Source organism: Ostrea edulis, chromosome 6, assembly GCF_947568905.1.
Source record: "Ostrea edulis chromosome 6, xbOstEdul1.1, whole genome shotgun sequence".
Taxonomy (NCBI): Eukaryota; Metazoa; Mollusca; class Bivalvia; order Ostreida; family Ostreidae; genus Ostrea; species Ostrea edulis.
In genome coordinates this window covers 63,336,716-63,358,487 of record NC_079169.1, presented here as the reverse complement: position 1 = coordinate 63,358,487, position 21,772 = coordinate 63,336,716, and the positions used below count along the sequence as shown (strand labels likewise).

The following is a 21,772-nucleotide window of genomic DNA, read 5'->3' as shown; positions in this document are numbered from 1 at the left end:
CTCATTTTCACTCTTTGTCACCCATTTTTAGGCATATTTTGGGCTTCCAGAAACCTAAATTTGTACAGCAGTTGGGGACTTCACCCCCAGACACCCAACAGGGGCTTGACTTTGCCCCTGTACCCCACAAGGGGGTCTTAAGGCGGCCCCCTTGACCCTCAGCCTATTTAAGATATTTTGGAAAGTTCACAGAATCATCACTGAGATTGTGTATTTCGGTGAGGTTTGAAATTCGTGGGATAGTGGTGCCTATGAAATCCACCAAAATTGAACCTGATGAAATACAATTGTTCCACAGTACTTGATGTTTGAGCTGCAAACTGATGGATTGATAGCGTATGTTTTCTGCAAAGTTTATAAAAATAAATATTAAAATGACCAGCAATTGATTGCCCAAACATGTATATGTGTAATGAGAGTCACTCGTTACGTATTTTCATGTAAGGTGATATAAGGTGTCGTGTTTTACAGATTTATGGTAGACACAGATGTGGTGGGTTGTAGTTGGATAGAAATTCCCGAAGGAAAATACCAGATTCGGAGGAAAAATAATCCAAAGTTGCCTGTTAAATCCCGCTGTCAGTTGGAGGTTGATGTTTCTTGGGAGGATTTCATATCACACATCCCCGAGGGAGAGTGGTCGGCTGTGGCACCTTTTCGAATTCTTAGCTTTGACATTGAGTGTGCTGGGAGGAAAGGTAGGGATGCATAAAAGGAATAAAACTCACTGGTAGACCAAGATAAGGTGGATGTGTAGTATGTTTTGACTAGTTTTTGTGTCCCTGTTTAAAATGTAAAGGTGACGAAGGATTTCAGTGTGATTTTGCAGAGGATTAAGCTCGCGCCAAAGAAGATACATTTGTTGAAATCTGGTTTTATTATAACACCAGGCTCTCATGAGATAATGAACTTGTATCATACATGTAATTATCTTCCAAAGGAACAACAGCTAGTTTAGAGTCATAGCACACCGTCTAATCATATAAAGCAAATTTAAGAAGCTCTCCTGTATGACACCAAGGAGAGGAAGTTTGATGGTGGACAAAGTGTGAAACTGCATACAATCATTGACATCTGTTTTATGAATGTGTACAATATATGATTCAATACATTTAGTTATACTGCAACAAAGTTCAATGGTGGGGGGTATACTGGATTCACCTTGTCTGCCAGTCAGACATAATTAATTTAAAGTATATCTTTAACACTGATGTAAAGGTTTTATTAAAACTATGTATATCTTAAATTGTGTACATATATATAGATAATCAAGTTGTGCATCTGTTATTTGATTGACATATAGGTCACCTGAGTCTCAGGTAACTTATCGTTATTGTTTTGTGTCCATTGTCATGCGTTAACAATTGAATTTTCTGTAGTTTTTCTTGACAACTACCATTCCAATTCATTTCAAATTCAGTATGAAGCATCTTTGAAATGAGGTGGGTATAAATTATGATTTTCAGGCCTGCACCCCAGCACCTTGGGAACAGAGCAAAAACTGAAAAAAATTTACCAATTTGAAAAACAAAATTTATCTCTAAAATCGTACATTGGAAAGAATAACTAAATGCATAGTGATGTAGAATAGGAAGGCCTCTACCAAAGTTGTAAATTTAATAATCCCTGGTGTAGAGGTTTTAACTCCAGGGCAGGACCAAACTTGGTATAAAGTGTTCATGTGTAAAACATTTCAATACTATCTTCTTTAGTATGATTGATCTAAATGGATATTCAAGAAAGAGCAGGTAGTGCTTTACCAAAATTGTAAATTTGATGATCCCAGGGGTAAGGATTTTGGTATCAGGGTGGGGCTAAAATTATTACAGTGATATTGTTCTTATCTTTTGAAAGACATTTTTAAGTTTGATGATATGTTATAAAAATTAAATGCATATTTAGAAAAAGAAAAGGATGTGAATTTTGCAACCCCAGGGTTTTGACTTTAGAATGGGTGCAAATTAGTCATATCATGTTAATGTTATGCACTATATATGTCATACTATGTAAAGTCGTTCATCAGTATAGACACTTGGAATTTAGCTTTGACATGCAGAACAGGAATTTTTCTTCTGAATTTTGTAGCCCTTGGAACTAGTGATACTTTTAAGGGGCGAAATCAAAAGAACTATGTCGGATAAAAATCTGAATTCGAATAGTTGGGGGGAGGGGGGATAAAATCTCCTGTAAATTTCTTCCATCCGGCATCAATTACACTTTAGTGGAAAAAGAAAAATGACAAGCAACTGTTAAAAACCACATCATAATATTACAATTTAATGAACATTTAATAGTTTTAATGTACACTTTCATTTGTGAATAAATAGTAGAAAAGGAATACTGAGTGTTATTTCTAATTGTATGTTTTTACTTGTTAATCTATTAGTTTCAACATTCTTCAGATTTAGTTTTAAAGGGGGTGGGAGGGAGGGTCTTTGTGAAAACTATATGAATTTAGTTTTTTGTCAGACATTGAACTTTTAATCTCGCCCCTAATATTCAAATGACCAATAAGTCTTGAAGGTTTCTTGTCAATGAAAAAGCATGACAAATCTTAGGAACAAGTATTATTTCCAGATGAAACTATTAACCTGCTTGTTCTCAAGACATATTTAAAGATTGTAACTTATTTAGCTGATATTCTATTTCCAAGGAGTATTCCCAGAACCAGATAAAGACCCTGTGATTCAGATTGCCAACATGGTAATTAAACAAGGAGAAAGAGAACCCTTTATACGTAATGTGTTTACACTCAACTCCTGCGCTCCTGTGGTTGGTTCCCATGTCATCAGTAATGAAAAGGAGTCCGACTTACTTAAGGTTAGTAACTAGAAATGGCTAGTTTGTTAACAATATAGCATTAAGCAAAACCTGACAGTTTAAGGAATGAACTCTATGGGTATGAGATAGCTGTTTAAAGTATGCATAGGAACATATAGGAAATTTTTCCCTGAAGAACCCCAAGGATACAGTTTGTCAAATTAATATACCAGCCTCCCCATTTATGAAATGCTTATTCAGTTTTGATCAGAACATGACTAATGGGAACAGATTTAAAGCATTTGTTGCCCTAATTATGAGTATCTGTACAAGGACGGTGACTCTGGTGAGCGTTGGCCCATGAGCCTCTTGTTCAAATATACAGTACTTAGTTTTTGGTGTGCCCCACAAAGTTGATATTAGTCCTACAAGGACAGTTCTAATCATACCCTTATGAACAAAGTACAGGGGGTATAGAGGTGTGATGGTATATTGATATATACATTAAATATAAGTGTGGAATAAACCCAACATACAATATTTTAGAGGTGTGATGGTATATTGATATATACATTAAATGTAAGTATGTGGAATAAACCCGACATACAATATTTTGGCATAATAACTATACACTAGATGTGAATCCTCTGAAGAATATGTGAAAATGATGGAGTATCTAGAATATTGAGAGAAATTCACAGGATGTCACAAATATCTCATTTTAGTGTATTAAATGCGTGTACATTTACAATCATAGATGTGTCTACAAATGTTGTTGTAATTTGACAAAATTTAACATCAAGAATGCAGTAAATACACATTGCGAATCTACTGAAAGTGATACTGGTAAACCTTCTTATAAATGTTGCAGAAGTGGGCGGAGTTTGTGCGAGTGGCAGATCCAGACATTATAACCGGCTACAACATACAGAACTTTGATTTTCCGTATGTAATCAACCGAGCCAATCATTTGAAAGTGGGGGACTTCACATTTCTGGGACGTCAGAAGGACATTCGATCTGTGATAAAGGAGTCCATGTTTCAAAGTAAACAAATGGGAAAGAGAGAGAACAAGGTCATAAACATAGAGGGGCGTGTCCAATTTGACCTTTTACAGGTAACGTCAGAAAATTTATTACCTCTAGTTTTAAAAGATTTAAATCTTTGTTGTTGTAAATGATCATATGTGTTTTCAGTTATATATGTTTATGTATGAAAAGGATTTGTTGCTACGATCATGACAGAATCTATTTTTACCATTTGAAGTATATAATAACAGGGATCGAAATTAACTTTTTTCACTACTAGCAAATTTTAGCCAGTGGATTATTTTCCAACTAGCAAAATTGAGCTTTTACTAGCATTTTTCAATCGATTGCTGTTTTACATGAATTTAAGAAAACAAGCATGTCTCTTTATCAAAATATAGGGAAAATCTTTTAAAATCTCCTTTAAAGTGCAATAATTAAAAATAAGATTGCGAATTCTTTCATTTAAAATTTAATGAATTGTCAGACAACATACATGGTGCATGATGAGGGTCATAGGGTACACTTGTGCGGCGTACTCGTTGTCCAGAGATCTACCACCTATTTGCAACATCGTGTGGATTGAAATCTTGAAGACTGTTTTCGCCAATTCAAACTATATGTTCAAAACTTTTGGAAATTCCATCTCAAAAATTCTAGTTGAAAAGAAAACCCCGCGAACTCGAAATGTTTTGACTACAGAGTACAGAAGGACACCGCATGAAACTAACACTGTCATGTGTTGTTTCATGTAGACACGGACCGCCGCGGTGGCCGAGAGGTTAGACCGTTCACCCCGCATGCGGAAGGCTGGGGTTCAAATCCTGGCCGCGACGGACCTCAGTCGTTGAAACAGGTGACAGTTCCATCGCCAAACACTCGGCACCAGGTGTGAATGTCACGGGTCCTCGGAGATGACCTTAAAAACAGATGTCCCGTGTCACAGTAGGTGTGGCACGCTAAAGAGCCCTCACTGCTCAATGGCCCTAAGCGCCGAGCATAGGCTTAAATTTGAAGCCCTTCACCAGTCTTGGTGACGTCTTCATATGGGTGAAAAATTCTCAAGCGAGACGTTAAGCAAGATACAATCAATCAACGGACGAGATCAACATGCTTGCTATTTAAATCAGACGTCACTGAGATGCCCGAAGTGTGCTTGAAGGGTAGGCCATCTTCGACATCACTGACTGAGATGACCTTGGCCTTAGTTATATTTATTTGATCCACGTTCACTTTTTCAATACTTGTATATTCATTCTGTAAAGCGTTTATATGCACAAGACAAAATTATTGTAAACTTCAAAGTACAGCCAATAAATCGAGGAAATCTGGGAAAAAGATCGTGTGGTTTTTTTTCACTCGCAAAAAGTTGCGATCACTTGTGATTTTTTACTCGCAATTTCAATTTTTAACTCGCATTTAGCGAGTATTTCCACATAATTTCGTATGCTCTGACCACTATGTTTTCTAAATCATGCATTTCATGCTCTACTGCATTCTCCAGCTAAAACTCTGCATGGTGCCAATTTGAAAATGATCTTTAAGCCTTTAACACTAATGTTCCTGTTGAGAAGCAGATACATATGAGATTGCAGAATTTTTATCATCATGAGGGACATTATTGAGGAATACTGAAGTATTGTGTACAGTATTTAGTGTTTGACTGAACTGAAATTTGCAAAAATATGTATATGCAAAAGTTTTCAGATTTATTTTTCACATTAAATTTTTGTGGACTGATTTTCCAGACTAATGAGGTGTGTCGTTTCTTGGCACTGTCTGAGCGCAGGTGTATCAAAAAACAACCTGGGTCATTCATTGTCAAACAGCGATTGTCTCACTCTTCATCTGTCTCACTGCTCTCCCCAACTTTTCTGTCTCACCGATCTCCACAACTTCATCTGTCTCATCCCTCTCACAACTAAATACCCCTCTGGAGGAGGACCCCCAGACCTCCCATCTGCTTTTTCTCTCTCTCTGTAGAATCATGTCTGTATTCTAGTTTGTAGTTAAAAAAATTCACTTGTAATTTGATAGGTCATGTGTAATATTTTGGTTCATTGTATAGAAAACAAAAGTAGAAAAAGCCCATGGCTATCGCAATTGAAGTCATTTGAGGGGGAAAAAAATCCGAAACATCCAGAAACGTAATTGAATAAAATCAATAAAGGTATAACTAGGAGATTTAAATGTTCATTCTCAATTTTGTGACACATCTGTGTTAAATTGAAAAATAATTCTGTGTAATTACATTATTGATAATAATCACAAGTACCATATTTACATGTGAGGTAATTTGAGGATGAAGTGTCTCAAGTGTATATTGACCCAATTCGCTGCACAAACCAATTATAGTCTTGATTTGATTTGTAAAAACAAATAGCAATTATTGGTAGAAATCGGAAGAGGGAATTTTGAAAGGATTGTAAATAATGAAATTTCCAGATTTTGCTTGTAGAGATGGCAGCTCAAATCACTGCTAGTCTATTGTAGATTAACAGTGTAAGTGAATCTATTTTTAGATTTTGTTGCGAGACTACAAGTTGCGTTCCTACACATTGAATGCTGTATCCTTTCATTTTCTGCAAGAGCAGAAGGAAGACGTGCAGCATTCCATCATTACAGACCTTCAGGTGAGAAAGAGTAATTAGGAATGCAGCAAACAGTATTTTTTAAAGCTTCAATGTAAATTGAAGGCTGAATTTTTAATTTTGATACAATACAGATATTTGTATGGTTAAGTCAAGTGCAAAGCAAGTGAAGTCTTGACTTTGAATAAAGGTCAAGGTCATCTTGAGGTTAAAAAAAAAAGCTTAAAGATATCTTTGTGTTGCCTTCGAAGCATATAGCGACATATTGAGGACTACTCTGTCGATTCTATGTAGCATATATAACATTGAGGACTAGTCTGTCCATCCTATTTCTGTCTCTGTGTAGTGTACACAATAGAATTTTATAAATGTAAGGGATAGGACTTTGATATTCGTCCATCTGGACTTCAATGTTTGACTTGTGTATTTGTTGTTTGAGGTAATCTAATATATGTACACTGGACTTCTCCATACCAGCCAGCTGTCGCTTAGCTGTCAGAGAATGGCTATATAGTTAAGAGGGTTGGCTGCTGTGCTGAGAATTAATGAATACTGAAGACTTTCCTAAGCTTATAACTATCCACTATTGGTTTTCTGTTGATTATTGATTGTACTGAAATCATACTAAGACTTTTAGTACATACAATTCAAGGGGGGAAAACAAATCATAAAAGCAAAAACCGTGCCCCTACTTGGCTTTAAATACTTAGAATTATTAAAATGACATTGCAAGTGTTTCAGTCAGCAGACACTTTACTTTTCAATTGTCATATATATATATATATATATATTTATATAGTTGTTGAAATTCTTCTTGATAGATTTTAAAGAATTTATAAGGAATCTAGCATCATAAAAATTTGACATTACATGATGCCCAAATTTAATTGTTAAATGACATTTACACCGTTTGCATCTGGTTTCACAATATGTTGCACATAATATCCTTTTAAAATTATATTGGAATGTATGGGTTCATAAATCGCAAAATAATCTTGAGTATTCATGTAAGAAAACAAATACAACACATATTAGATAAGGGCTGTTCCAGAAATGATCAAATGGGGGGGTCGGGCGGCAAATTATATTTTTTTGTGTGGGTGGTCGTATTTTTTCATATTTTAATTGGTCCGTGGTTGGACTGTTAAAAAAATATTTATTATGGGTAGTGGGTAGTTTCTATTGTTTTATTTTGTGCCACGTGGGTGTTGAGTTTTCAGAATATTTTTATTGTTGCTCTTGTCGTGTTGGTTACAAAACGTCGGAGGGAAAATTGAAAACGTGCTTTCGAAATGCTGCTTTCGAAATCGGAAGTAACATAGAACTATTCGAGTTGTCGCTCTTTGCAGCGCATAACTTCAAATTAGAGGCGCGTTTAGTAGGGTCCCTTTGGACGTGATGGCGGCGAACTCTGTTCTGTAGATTATTACAGTTTACAGTGCATCGATTTTGGGAATATTTTGAAACCAATAGGTATTCCGTTTTCTAATAAAAATAGGCAAACCTTAGTTGATTTATACGAGGGTACCGATGCGTTATATTTATCAGTCGGTGTGATGGTGATATAGAGGCCTCCGGGCGCGGGCTCCATTAGAAGACGAACGATTCGTGGAAAAACATATCCATACCCATTTCATGATAATAGCATCGTTTGGACTCCCAATCTTTCCAACATTCCCGCCATAGATGCCTTTGATTGTTGATGTGACATCGTTTCTTCAGAACTAATGTGATACAATGTCGCACAGGCATTACCGCGTCATTGACTAGAATGTTTGTCCCGAAAACCTTGCGAGATTTGTACCGTTTTCATTTTTAAAAATATTTTTGTGATGGGTCTGGTTAGTTTTTTTTTTTTTTTTTTTTAGATGGGTCATTGTAAAATGAGTTTATTAATTTGATGGGTCATGGGGTAATTTTTTATTTTTTTTATATGGGTGCTTGATATATACAAAAGGTGCCTCCCGACGACCCCCCCCCCCCCCCCCCCCCCCATGTATTTATTTCTGGAATAGCCCTAATTTTGTCTTCTAAATTATTCAAGTAATGAATAAGCAAATAGTAGAAAGGTGCTCCCAGACTTTTTGTCAGCAATTAAGACCTCCATTCACGGGGATTTGAGTGTTTGGGTTCTTGCAAAGTGATTGATTTTGTGAGGGAGTATTTCCCATGTATTTTAAAAATATATCAAAAAGAAAACTGGCTGATATCAATTAAGTCCTCTGGGAACTGGTTGATGTCAGGTTTTCAGGGAACTGGCCGATGTCAGGTTTTCAGGGAACTGGCTGATGTCAGGTTTTCAGGGAACTGGCCGATGTCAGGTCATTTGGGGTGGCATGTATTACTGTACAAGTAGAGTTTTTAGTGAAGATTTAATTGTGGCATTATTAACGACAATGCTGAGATCGCTTAAATTGAATATCGCTAATAATTTATGCCATATCGGCGGTAATACATGTAGATATCTTTCTTGGAATTATAGAATTAGCTCTTTCTAAATATATAACCCATAATTATGGACAAATGGTTAAATTTGGGTCTTGCTAAAAATACCACTTGCATGGTATGAGAATTTTTCAAGAAAGAATGAATACATTAAACTTTTGCATGGACTTTCAAAAGTAGCAAATTTCTTTCCAAGAGAGAAGGGGGGTGCATTGGGGAGGTTCATTGAATATGCACCATGATTAATGATGTCATTACAGGCAACACATTTTATGTTAACAGTTAAAACACTTTTATTTTTTAACTTTAAATGTTCATTGATGAAAACTTGAGATATTGTACTAATATAATCTCCTACAGCAGTATACAATTAAAGTGATTTTATGTGTGTCAAATTTGATGTTTTCACAAAATCAAGACACAATTAAGATAGATTTGGTTGTTCAAAAAACCATTAGAACTTTACTTGTTGTGGCAGAATGGTAACGACCAGACTCGTCGTCGGTTAGCTGTGTATTGCCTTAAAGATGCCATTCTTCCTTTGCGACTGCTGGATAAACTGATGTGTGTCATTAACTACATGGAGATGGCAAGGGTTACAGGGGTGCCACTACCTTACCTGTTGTCTAGAGGTCAGCAGGTCAAGGTTGTGTCACAGTTGCTCAGAAAGGTATTGTATAACTTTACTTATTTTGGGCTGAGGTAGAAAATTTTCACATGGAGAGAAATGATATGTTCCCAAAATTGATGCAGACAGAAACATAGATGTACAACTGATAGACTTAGAATATTTGTTTGGAAACATGAACAGATTTTTGCCAGTAGTTATATAAAAGTGTGCAAGATTACTTGATTGTAGAAGGAAAAGGCTGTATCCATAGCATATGACTGTTTCATTATTTGTTAGGCTAAAGAGCAGGATCTTCTTTTACCAACCCACAAAGTGGAGACGGGTGATGAATATGAAGGTGCCACTGTTATAGAGCCAGTGAAAGGTTTCTATGACAACCCCATAGCAACGCTGGACTTTTCCTCCCTGTACCCTTCCATTATGATGGCTCATAATCTGTGTTACACAACACTGCTTAGTCAGCATTCCATACAGAAAGAAGGGTAATTTGACATTGTATGCATTTTATTGACATATACTTGTTAAGAAGTTGGATCTGTAATAAGTTTGTTTTTAATAAACTGTATGATTACTGTGAATCACTTTTTATTCACAAGATCTTCACATGTACAAAAGGAAGTTTCATTTTGTGTACATACCTAAGAAATAAATTAAATTTTTTAAAAATACATGAAGGTATGAATTGCGTTGCTTCATGCTAGCATGAAATATTGCCCTTCATACCCTCTTGTATTTTCAAAAGTCGTTTTTTTTTTTATATTTACATTCTACTTTTATTTCTATCAGAATTTTCAACTGTCAGAATAGATGTATTTTATATATCGACATTCATACACACCTTGTTCACAACTGCAACGTATTCATGAGGAAATGCTATCATTGCAATTTGTTAAAAGATCAAAAGAAAAATATTGTCCATGTAAAGAAATAGTAAAACAGTGTCATTTATTAAGCCACTTAAGAAGATAATGGCAATGGATTATTATTTTAAAATACATGTATAAGTGATTTTCAGTAAGTTGATGAAACAGATTGAAACACAACATAATGTAAAAGAATATCTACTAATGAATAGTCCACAGTTCCCGAGTTTTCTTGTTATTTATAGTTCAGTGTACTTTTTTTCATAATTAAATGTAGTGTTTGTTGTAACAGGTTGACTCCTGATCAGTACATCAAGACTCCATCAGGAAATTACTTCATCAAGTCTCAGTATCGCAAAGGTCTACTGCCAGAAATCCTCGAGCATCTATTAGGTGCCAGGAAAAAGTGTGTTTTTTACTGATTCATAGTTTGATATAGAATTAACTAAGGGCTGTTCCAGAAATGATCAAATGGGGGGGTCGGGCGGCAAATGATATTTTTTTGTGTGGGTGGTCGTATTTTTTCATATTTTAATTGGTCCGTGGTTGGACTGTTAAAAAAATATTTGTAGTGGGTAGTTTCTATTGTTTTATTTTGTGCCACGTGGGTGTTGAGTTTTCAGAATATTTTTATTGTCGCTCTTGTCGTGTTGGTTACAAAACGTCGGAGGGAAAATTGAAATCGGAAGTAACATAAAACTATTCGAGTTGTCGCTCTTTGCAGCGCATAACTTTCCATTACGGCACTCTTCAAATTAGAGGCGCGTTTAGTAGGGTCCCTTGGGACGTGATGGCGGCGAACTCTGTTCTGTAGATTATTACAGTTTACAGTGCATCGATTTTGGGAATATTTTGAAACCAATAGGTATTCCGTTTTCTAATAAAAATAGGCAAACCTTAGTTGATTTATACGAGGGTACCGATGCGTTATTTTTATCAGTCGGTGTGATGGTGATATAGAGGCCTCCGGGCGCGGGCTCCATTGGAAGACGAACGATTCGTGGAAAAACATATCCATACCCATTTCATGATAATAGCATCGTTTGGACTCCCAATCTTTCCAACATTCCCGCCATATTGATTGTTGATGTGACATCGTTTCTTCAGAACTACTGTGATACAATGTCGCACAGGCATTACCGCGTCATTGACTAGAATGTTTGTCCCGAAAACCTCATGAGATTTGTACCGTTTTCATTTTTAAAAATATTTTTCTGGTGGGTCTGGTTAGTTTTTTTTTTTTTATTAGATGGGTCATTGTAAAATGAGTTTATTAATTTGATGGGTCATGGGGTAATTTTTTATTATTTTTTTTATGGGTGCTTGGTATATACAAAAGGTGCCTCCCGACCCTCCCCATGTATTTATTTCTGGAATAGCCCTAATACACTTTAATACATTCTAAATTTGGTAATATAAAAGTAATTAACTAATAATGTCTGTACATGCATCTGTTCAGAGTTTTCTGTTTCTATTTTCATTTCTCTGTCACTTATCAAGCTGAAGCTTGCTGTCTAGCTTCTTTGTGAGTCACTCTACATCATGCTGCAATTTAATACATTTTAATCTCCCTTGTGGAAGTTAATGCCTCTATTTGAATGTTATATTGAGGGTATACGACTTGTCCGTCAACTCCTCTCCGACAGTTTTGAAGTGAGGATCTTATTTTATAGAATGTTGGTTTTGAGGAAATATTGCATAATTATAGAAACTATATTGTTTGGCTGTTTTCTTCTAATATAAGCGGTTGTTCAACTTCGTTTTGAAGAAATATTACAGAGTGAGTACATGGTTTCTTCGTTTACCTACAGTCACAGTTTTCAAGCTAAGGCCTTTGTAAATAACTTGAAGATATGTGTATTGCAAGAATTTTGATTCCCATCAATTTTCTAATTTTCTTCGATGTTTAAAAAAAAAGTCACAGGTTATTGAACTTACTCAATTTTTGGGGAAATATTTCACACAGAGAGACAGAGCTCTTGCTTTGTGTATCTACCTCATGTTAAAAATTTTTTAAGCCAGGCTATTTTATGCATGCGATGCAAAATAAAGTATATCACAGCTTGATGATGGCTGGTACTACTTTAAGGACATGCGCGACATTTCTCAATAATGTATAATATTTGGTGACATTTCTCGTACAATTCACTTGCATTTGTTTCTACAAAAAATCTTGGGGTATATTACCATGTCTGTTTTAGAGCTAGCATATTTTGATAGTTCTTGGTTGTCTCGTCAGCTCTTTTGTATTACAGTAAGTGGTATTTAAATGGACATTACTGTAGACAGGGAGAGAGAAAAATCTGGCACATCGGATATTGAACTTGGGACCCTTACATTAGTAGTTACGTGATCTAACCACTGAACTACCCAGTCTGATATAAAAAGTACGGTACTATTGCTACAAAGTAGAATTTAAACCTATTTCTAAAATCGGACAAGAACTCTTTCATAACGAGCAGATTATAACATAGAAAATGTCAGAAATGACACGTACAAATGTATGTCCTTAGTTAAAGTTCTACAACTCTTAGCTTTAGAAAGATACTGGACATGAGTTTGCAATTGGCATATTAAGTACAGTTGCTGTACTGTCGTCCTTGTATGAGCAAGTTGACTCGAGCAAGTACCAAACTTTTTGACCTTGTGACCTTGACTTGGGAATATGACCCACAACATTTTGGCAAACTTTAACCTAGGCCATAGCTTTTGAATGGCATTCATATTTCACACGTGTATTCCTTGTGACAAGACCTTTCTTTGAGTGCCATAATTACTCTGCTGCCACACAGGGGCATCAGTGTTTCACAAATACATATTCTTTGCTTGTTATATGATGGATTAGGAAGGGACTGTAGCCATGTTCTTTGTCAAGTTTTTGAATTTTTTCTTACTTTGTTTAATTTTAGAGCGAAAGCTGATTTGAAGAAGGAAACAGACCCATTCAAGAAAAAAGTGTTAGACGGCAGACAGTTGGCACTGAAGATAAGTGCTAACTCTGTGTATGGATTCACAGGAGCTCAAGTTGGCAAATTACCTTGCTTAGAAATCTCCCAGGTAGGGTCCTGTGTATCTGATGTCATTTACAGCATAATTCAATGATTGTTGGTACATTGTATGTGTATGCTTTACTGCATTATTAATTAAAGAAAAATATGAATTGGTTCAATTTATGTGTAATTCAGATTTTCTAGTACAAGCTAAAAGAAATTTTTTAGAAATCGAATTTAAAACATAATATGTATTTTGCATGTCATTTATGGAAAACTGATTCAACTTTATTTTAGAGTGTGACAGCTTTCGGTAGAATGATGATAGAACAGACTAAAACCTATGTAGAGGAACATTATACCATTGCAAATGGATATCAGCATGATGCTAAGGTAAATGAAGATCTCAATGAGGAACATCACTGAAATTAAAAGAAAATTTCACGAGAGTGTGTGTTTTATATTGAAGTTTATTGGATGGATGCAGCGTGCTATATATTCAGAGTATGATATGTCCCATAACTCGCTGCTTTGAACTGTGGTCAAATTTGTAAGGAAGTGAGGTTAAGGTAAATGTATTGCCATTAACACATGAAATACATTCAATCTGGACCCAGTTTATAAATGGTAAGGTATATGTACATGTTACTTGAAAATTTCAATGTAATATGTGTACACATAAAACCAAACTATTGCTCAAACGATAATCACAAATATGTTAGCAGTCTAATGATATTTTTATGGTATTTTGGGTTAAAGGCATAGCATAAATGTGCTATACTGGAGAAGCTTATTCTGTTTTGGTGACACCTTTGTATAAAACGTTTAGGTGATCTATGGAGACACGGACTCTGTGATGTGTAAATTTGGTGTGGAAACTGTCGCTGAAGCCATGAAGCTTGGACAGGAGGCAGCAGATCTGATTTCCGAGAAATTTATCAAACCAATCAAACTGGAGTTTGAAAAGGTAATGTACTTTTATTTTGTTTTTACTCTGTAAAGCAAAGAAGTATTGAAGTTCTAAAATTTCTAAGCTTGGTCTTAAGTGTTGGAATGATAAACTGACCATTTGGTTTCAAAGTATTTGAAGTCCTTATCTTGTACAAGCTAGACATATAATAAAAACATTACAGAGGAATAACGCATCTTCAGAATGGCTGACTTCATTTCAAAACACAAATGGAAAGATGAATATCGGCAGTACATGTATATTCTGTGTCATTTTAAATCTTATTGTCTAGCCCTATAGCTCAGTGGGTTAATATATATGACTGCCAGTCGGTAGATTAAACATGTATGACTGCCAGTCTGTAGATTAAATGTGCACGACTGCCAGTCTGTAAATTAAACGTGTATGACTGCCAGTCTGTAGATTAAACGTGTACGACTGCCAGTCTGTAGATTAAATGTGTACGACTGCCAGTCTGGAGGTTGTGGGCTTGAGTGTAAGCTGGGGATTAATTTTTTTATACAACTACTTTTTTTCACTGAATAAATAAATTTCAAAGTTTCATATGTTTGTATTTTTAAAATATTATTAAGGCCACACAATAGGCAGATGCCCTTTAGTGATCAACCTGCAGCTATTTAATTCAAAATTTGTACATGGACTTATTTTAGTGGGTTACAAATGAAGTTTGATTTGGGCTTTGAACTTGGCAAATAATGTCACATAGTGGGCCCCATTTGTGATGCCATCACAACCACTTGTTATTGATATCAAGTTTTCTTTGGTGTATCATTCTTCATTACTTCCCTGTAAGTAGAGCATTACAGAAAAGGTATATGTTGCATAAACAGAATATTGCATGTATAAAAAACAAATTGACAGTTTTATTAATAATAATTATAATACCATATTTATTTAGCACCCTTTTAATACACTATGTACGCTCAAAGGTGCTTTACAATGCATATATGCCTGCATATATTTCCTGGACAGTATGTTAGAATGTTGTAAATAACTTGCTTTTTAGAATCGTTTCCAAATCTACAGGTGTATTTTCCCTACCTGTTGATTAACAAGAAGCGGTATGCAGGATTGTATTGGACAAATCCACAAAAACACGACAAGATGGACTGTAAAGGAATTGAGACAGTTCGTAGGGACAATAGCCCTCTGGTGGCCAATCTCATCAACACCTGTCTACAGCTCATCCTAATCAACAGGTTATTATGATTTAAAGCCAGCAAGATCTGTGCTGCTATTGCAATATTTCACATAGAATATAGGGCCATAGCATTATCATTGCCCCGCCCCCCAAAAAATTGTTTACTGTTTACCAGAATTACTTTGCAAAGTAAATCAATTTTGTTGATATGTTTTCAAACACAAAGCTTTATTTATCTAGGATTAAAGAACTAGTAATTTGATAGATTAAAGAACTAGTAATTTTAAAATTCAAGTGAAAGTTAGGACCACATCTGAATTATATGTAAGTGTACTGTCTCTGATTTTTGTTTGTGATATGGCCATCAATTCACTGTAACAGGGACCCACAGGGCGCAGTGGAGTATGCTAAACAGTCTATTTCTGATCTCCTGTGTAACCGAATAGACATCTCTCAGCTAGTCATCACAAAAGAACTCACAAAGACGGGAGATGAATATGCTGGAAAACAGGCACATGTAGAATTGGCACACAGGTAACTTTCCACTTCTAGAAATATGATTAGTTGATTAGAATTCATATTTGTGAATTCTTTTCTCAATACAGGGAGTTTTGTGCAATGTTTGGATTTTTATCATGTTTTATCGAATGTACATCTGTAACTTTAAAATTTATGATCATGTTTCATGAAATAAAGGTTCAAAGTTGCAGCTTTATTTCAAGTTGATGTAAAATCAAATTGACTTAGATGAGTCCAACAAAATAGGGGTTGAATTAAAAAAATGTTTACTTCTGTTAAATCATTTAAGGAAGGAAGCTAATTTTTATCTACAGTGTATGTTATACGATACAACCTAACTTGGAGCTTTTTGGATTTAAAAAAAGTGTAAACTTACCCCAGTTTGGTTACAGTGTATAACATAGGTAAAAAAAAAAATTAGCTTCAATCCTTATGATTTAATGCAAAACTACAAGCCCTTGCTTTTAAAAATGTAATCAATCGCTGATAAATAGAAATCACTTCTGTGCAAGGATTCATTTAGCAACCATCAACAAAGAATCGAGTGTGAAGTCCTGGTTCTCGTGTAACCGAAGCAGATAATTTATTTTTCAAATAAAAAAACATAGTTATAAAAGTTAGTATTTGCAATGATATCTGATCACAAAAAGTATGTTTGGGCTACACATGTAGGCGTAATGTTTACTTCACAGCATGTTAATGTCCACTTTGAAGTCACTCCATCAGAAAGTATGGGAAATATGTTTTCTCTTGACATCACACAAACATGTCTTCAAATAAATGTAGCCTACCTGAAAATGCAACAATTTGCAGTTTTTGATTTTATATAGTGATGGGCAATCAGACCAAAAACCATTATCCATTATCGGTAATAATACATGTAATTGATTAATAATCAATCATAATCAGAATTGTCATTTAAGTGGGTTTTTTCTCCAAATAGATAACAGAATCATTAAACATATGGCAACAACGTTAGAATTCTTCGTTGTTTTCTTTCTTCATAGTTAAATAAATCAGAATTTCAATATATCAAGTATTAAATGGAATTTATTTTGTTTGATTTTCTTGATTGGGTTTGACATACAGAAAAGAAAATCTGAACAAAATTGAAATGACTTCCGGATTTTTTAATCTTTAAAAAAAAAATTTTTTTTTTAAATTTTTTTTTTTTGTTTAATGATGTTGACAACTTTTATTATCTCCCCCCCCCCCCCCCCCCCCCCCCCCCCGAACAAAGTTCTGGGGAATATATAGGAATCGCTGTCTGTCCGTCCGTCTGTCTGTCTGCAGATTCGTGTCCGGGCCATAACTTTGTTCTTTGACATAGGCATACCATATTTGGCACGCAGGTGGATCACCATGAGACGATGTGTCGAGTACTTTTATGACCTTGACCTTAAGGTCAAAATTCAAGTTTTTTTTTTTTTTACAATGGATTCGTGTCCGGGCCTTAACTTCTTTGTTCTTTGACATAGGCATACCATATTTGACACATGAATGTATTACCATGAGACGATGTGTCGGGTACCTTCATGACCTCCATATGACCTTGACGTCAAGGTCAAAATTAAAGGTTTTTACAATGGATTCGTGTCTGGGCCTTAACTTCTTTGTTCTTTGACATAGGCATACCATATTTGACACATGAATGTATCACCATGAGACGATGTGTCGGGTACCTTCATGACCTCTATATGACTTTGAAATTTGACCTCAAGGTCAAAATCGATTATAGGGTTTTGACATAGTCATACCATAAGACATGGGTGTATCACCATGAGACTATGTGTCATGTACATTTGTGACCTCTTTATGACCTTGACCTTTGATCTCGAGGTCAAAATTATAGGTTTATACCATGGATTTGTGTTCAGACTATATCTTCTATTTTCTTCTACAAAGGCATACCATATTTTTACACTCAGGAAAGAGGTAATTTGTACCTATTAACAACACCCTTTGGGAGATTGGGGTAAGTGGGGGGTATTCTTAGTGAGCATTGCTCACAGTACCTCTTGTTTTGTAATTGATTAGTAGCATCATAGAGTTCTAAACAACTGACAATCGATCAACGGCGACAATCATTTCATCACTAATTTTATAGAAGTTTTAAACTCCATGAAAACTTACCATAGCATGTAACATTGTCGCCAATTGAATTCAATCGACTCAATGTGATGTGACATCTGATTAAGTGTGATGCGTTATATGCTTTGAGAGGCTGATCAAGCAATTTTCTCCCAAGTGGAAAATGTAATTTAAAATGTAACGGATCATAATACTTGATATACATGTAGTATTATTTTGCATATGATACCATTGTTTTATGCTTTTATTTGAATTTATACATGTATCATATACATGTACAATTTACATTGAATTTGTACCACAGTTTTCATGTACAAGTAGATTTATGTTTTGTTTGATGTCAAGAAAAAATGTTCACATTTAATTCCATTGATTTTGTACTTCATGATAGACCACAACTCTACAGTGGTGCATTGTGAATTCCAAAAAATAAGAAAAGTAGTCCCATCTTCAGCTGTCAAGGGGGCATATATCCCCATTTAGTTGTACAATGTAATCTAATTTTTTGCAGTGTGCTCAGATAATCAAATTGCATATATTACTTGTAAAATTTGATTATTAATCAATAGAAAACACAATTAGGTAATGTTTAATCAAATGTAAGACTTATCTTTATTTAATTTGCATTTAAAACTTTCTTATCCTTGAAAGGTATTTATATTCTTTTATATTTGATTATGAATGGACTTTTTTCCATTTTGTTGCATTTTACTATGTTGTTTTTTAAATACCACAAGTGATTTTAAATGGCTATTGTTAACCTATAAAATTGACCACTCAGCATTGCCTACAAGATAAGTTTGGAGAAATCTTCTAGTTGTCTACAGCACCGAAAAAAATATTGTCCATATGAACAATTCAAGATTACTCCGCCCTGCCAAATTAGATGTATTGGAAAATATATAGGCAAGTCAAAAGGTCAAATCCATAGAGTTTTAAAACATTGTTAGATTTGCATATTGAATTGATGAAATTTGAAATATTCCGATAGGATGAGAAAGCGGGACGCAGGCAGTGCACCACAGTTAGGGGATCGTGTTCCGTACGTTATCATCGCTGGCACCAAGGGTTCTGCTGCTTACATGAATTCAGAGGACCCTATCTATGTGCTGGAGAACAACATTGCAATAGACACTACATATTATCTAGAAAACCAGCTCTCTAAACCATTACTCAGGATCTTTGAACCAATTCTAGGAGAGAAAAAAGCCGAGTCTGAACTTCTCAGTGAGTGTGATGAAACGACTTTCAATCACTTGTACTGTAAATGTGTTCATTTTTGTTAGGGTTTAATTTTCAGTGTTTTCAAGATATAGACCCCACAAAGATAAGTGATTTTAAAGTATTTCACAAAACTTTATATCTATTGATGTTTTCAGCAAGACTTCATTTTTCCTGAATTTTCAATATATCAAATACCGGAACTACTTTGTATATAGTGTCACAAGAATCTTCATTTTTGTGATGCAACATTGTGAATTTATGCAGAGATAGTTTTCATGAATGAAAAGCGATGGACAATATAATGTACATATTGGGACGTTCAGATCATGATACAACATTATGGTTTCATCTCTCAGTTAAAAAAAATTGCAAAATTGTTGTGAATACAGCATTTTTTGAGGTAGGAGGCAGTGATTTTGTGTCTGTAAAAGGTTGTTGATATTTAACAAAATAGTGATTGTTATGGTTGTAATTTCTGTGCAGAGGTTCTTATTACACTATAGAACAGCTTCTGCAGCTTGAAAACTTTTGGTCAGGTTTTTTGAAACTTGTTAAAAGGACGGGTTAATTCTCAAAAGAACCTTGAGTGCTGTTTGATGTTACATTGTTACAGTCCCTGGAACGTTCTACATGTACGTCACCATCTTTCTGTTCATTCATCCTACACTCTCAGTGTTGCATTTGCCGTTCACCAACAGCTCGTGTTCACCGTGCACTCACCATTAGTTCCGCGTTCAGTCTTTTTTGTATTGCCATTAGGAACACCAATGTGAAAGGATCAATCTTTATAAGGGGGACGAAATGAAAAAGAAACGTGGAAGTAGAAGGAAACTTTGATATTACATCAGAATATTCATAAACCTCTAAATTTGTCATCTACAATATAAAAAATGAAGGGGGAAAAAATTATGAAACCCAAAAATATATCTCAATTAAAATGGTGAAAAGGAAAAGTTTGATGGTCAATTGAACAGAAGGGACAGATATCATACTCATATCTCTGACTCTCTCTTTCTCTCTCCTCTACACATAATGATAGTTATATATGACAGAATTGTATTCATGTGCTTTATTATGTGTACAAAAACCAATTTAAAAAAAGTTATGTAAGGCCATGATAGCATTATATTTTGTAAGATACAATGTGATGTTGATGCAAGAGATGTACTGTGTTTATATTTCAAAGGTCATAGAAACTTGCAGTCCTTTCTTACAATATTGTAATTAATTTACAGGAGGAGACCATACCAGAACCAAAACAAAAGTGGCATCTAAGGTGGGAGGATTAATGGCATTCGCTAAGAAAAAAGAAACCTGCATTGGATGTCGAACGGTGCTCCAGCAAGATGGTGAGAATTTACGGGGGGGGGGGGGGGGGGGGACAAATCAAGAAGGAAATTTCTGTGAAAGATATATGATGTACAGTTTTTAACAGAGGAACAGGGTCCTTTCTACATTTTGTGTTTTAATTCTTGATTATACAATGTGCTTAATAAGTAGAATATCCTGTTGTTGATGTCTGTATGATCCGATTATTTTCGCTCTACAGGTGTAGCTGTCTGTAAATATTGTAAGCCAAGTGAATCAGAGATCTATCAGAAGGAGATCTCTCACCTGAACATTCTAGAGGAGAAGTTTTCAAGGCTCTGGACTCAATGCCAAAGATGCCAGGGGAGCCTGCACGAGGATGTTCTGTGTACCAGGTTAGTCATCTTCTCTTGAAGATATGCTGTGATGCTCTCATTCATGAATCAGGAGAACTTTTCACACTGCCCTGTGTTTATTTTCTATGGTATTTCTTCTAGTGAAGGTTCGTCCTAGCGACTTTTCTAGATAGTGTGTGTGTAGAGACTGCTTTAGTATACAGTATAGACATATATGAGATAAGTCGTGCACCTTTAACATAACTTGTTCGAAACATGTATTTTAAATTTGAATTGCCTCTCTTTTCCATGTATATCTGGCTTATTTTAAAAATATCGACTAGTAGTAAATATTTTCTCTTTAAGTGATGGTGAAGTGCAAGCCCAATTTTAGACAAAATTTTATTGACATTGTTTATCTTGGATAAGATGAATTTATTACATCATAAAATAGTTGTAATGTACTTGATTTAAGTTATGATATTTGTAAATGGTTACCAAACAAGTGAACCTTTTAATTTCAGTCGAGATTGTCCGATTTTCTACATGAGGAAGAAGGTACAGAAGGACTTGGCAGACCAGGACAAATTGCTGAGGAGGTTTGGTGATCCTGCTTGGTGACAAGTGTACAGGGTCCTCTGGGTTTTTAATTTTGAAGAGAAACAGTTCGAGTATGAGATCTTCACAGTCATTTCACAGAAGTGCTGATTTATCCAAAAGGCCACTGTTACTAGCTAAATGTTAGGGTATGAAGGGGAAAGTTTGCTGTATATGACATTCATGTATTGATTTCCTTCATTTTGAATAACTTCTACATAGACAGTCACATTGATTTGTTGATGAATATTAGAATTAATTAAAATATGAAGATTTTCA

The 21,772-nt window shown here is 35.1% G+C and overlaps 1 protein-coding gene across 4 annotated transcripts in view; it reads left to right on the top strand.

The window, feature by feature from the left end:
* The window catches only part of LOC125683111 (DNA polymerase delta catalytic subunit-like), a 32,879-nt gene extending 11,107 nt beyond the window's left edge, over positions 1-21,772 (top strand). For all 4 annotated transcript variants that reach the window (XM_048923915.2, XM_056140361.1, XM_048923914.2 and 1 more), the window contains 16 exons: positions 472-698; positions 2,654-2,820; positions 3,632-3,877; positions 6,311-6,421; positions 9,303-9,494; positions 9,732-9,937; positions 10,611-10,724; positions 13,228-13,375; positions 13,606-13,701; positions 14,138-14,275; positions 15,305-15,477; positions 15,801-15,953; positions 19,021-19,256; positions 20,489-20,602; positions 20,803-20,956; positions 21,421-21,772. In XM_048923915.2, coding sequence (XP_048779872.1) covers positions 472-698; positions 2,654-2,820; positions 3,632-3,877; positions 6,311-6,421; positions 9,303-9,494; positions 9,732-9,937; positions 10,611-10,724; positions 13,228-13,375; positions 13,606-13,701; positions 14,138-14,275; positions 15,305-15,477; positions 15,801-15,953; positions 19,021-19,256; positions 20,489-20,602; positions 20,803-20,956; positions 21,421-21,517 — 2,572 coding nt within the window. In that variant the 3' untranslated portion in view covers positions 21,518-21,772. The remainder of the gene's footprint in view (positions 1-471; positions 699-2,653; positions 2,821-3,631; positions 3,878-6,310; positions 6,422-9,302; positions 9,495-9,731; positions 9,938-10,610; positions 10,725-13,227; positions 13,376-13,605; positions 13,702-14,137; positions 14,276-15,304; positions 15,478-15,800; positions 15,954-19,020; positions 19,257-20,488; positions 20,603-20,802; positions 20,957-21,420) is intronic.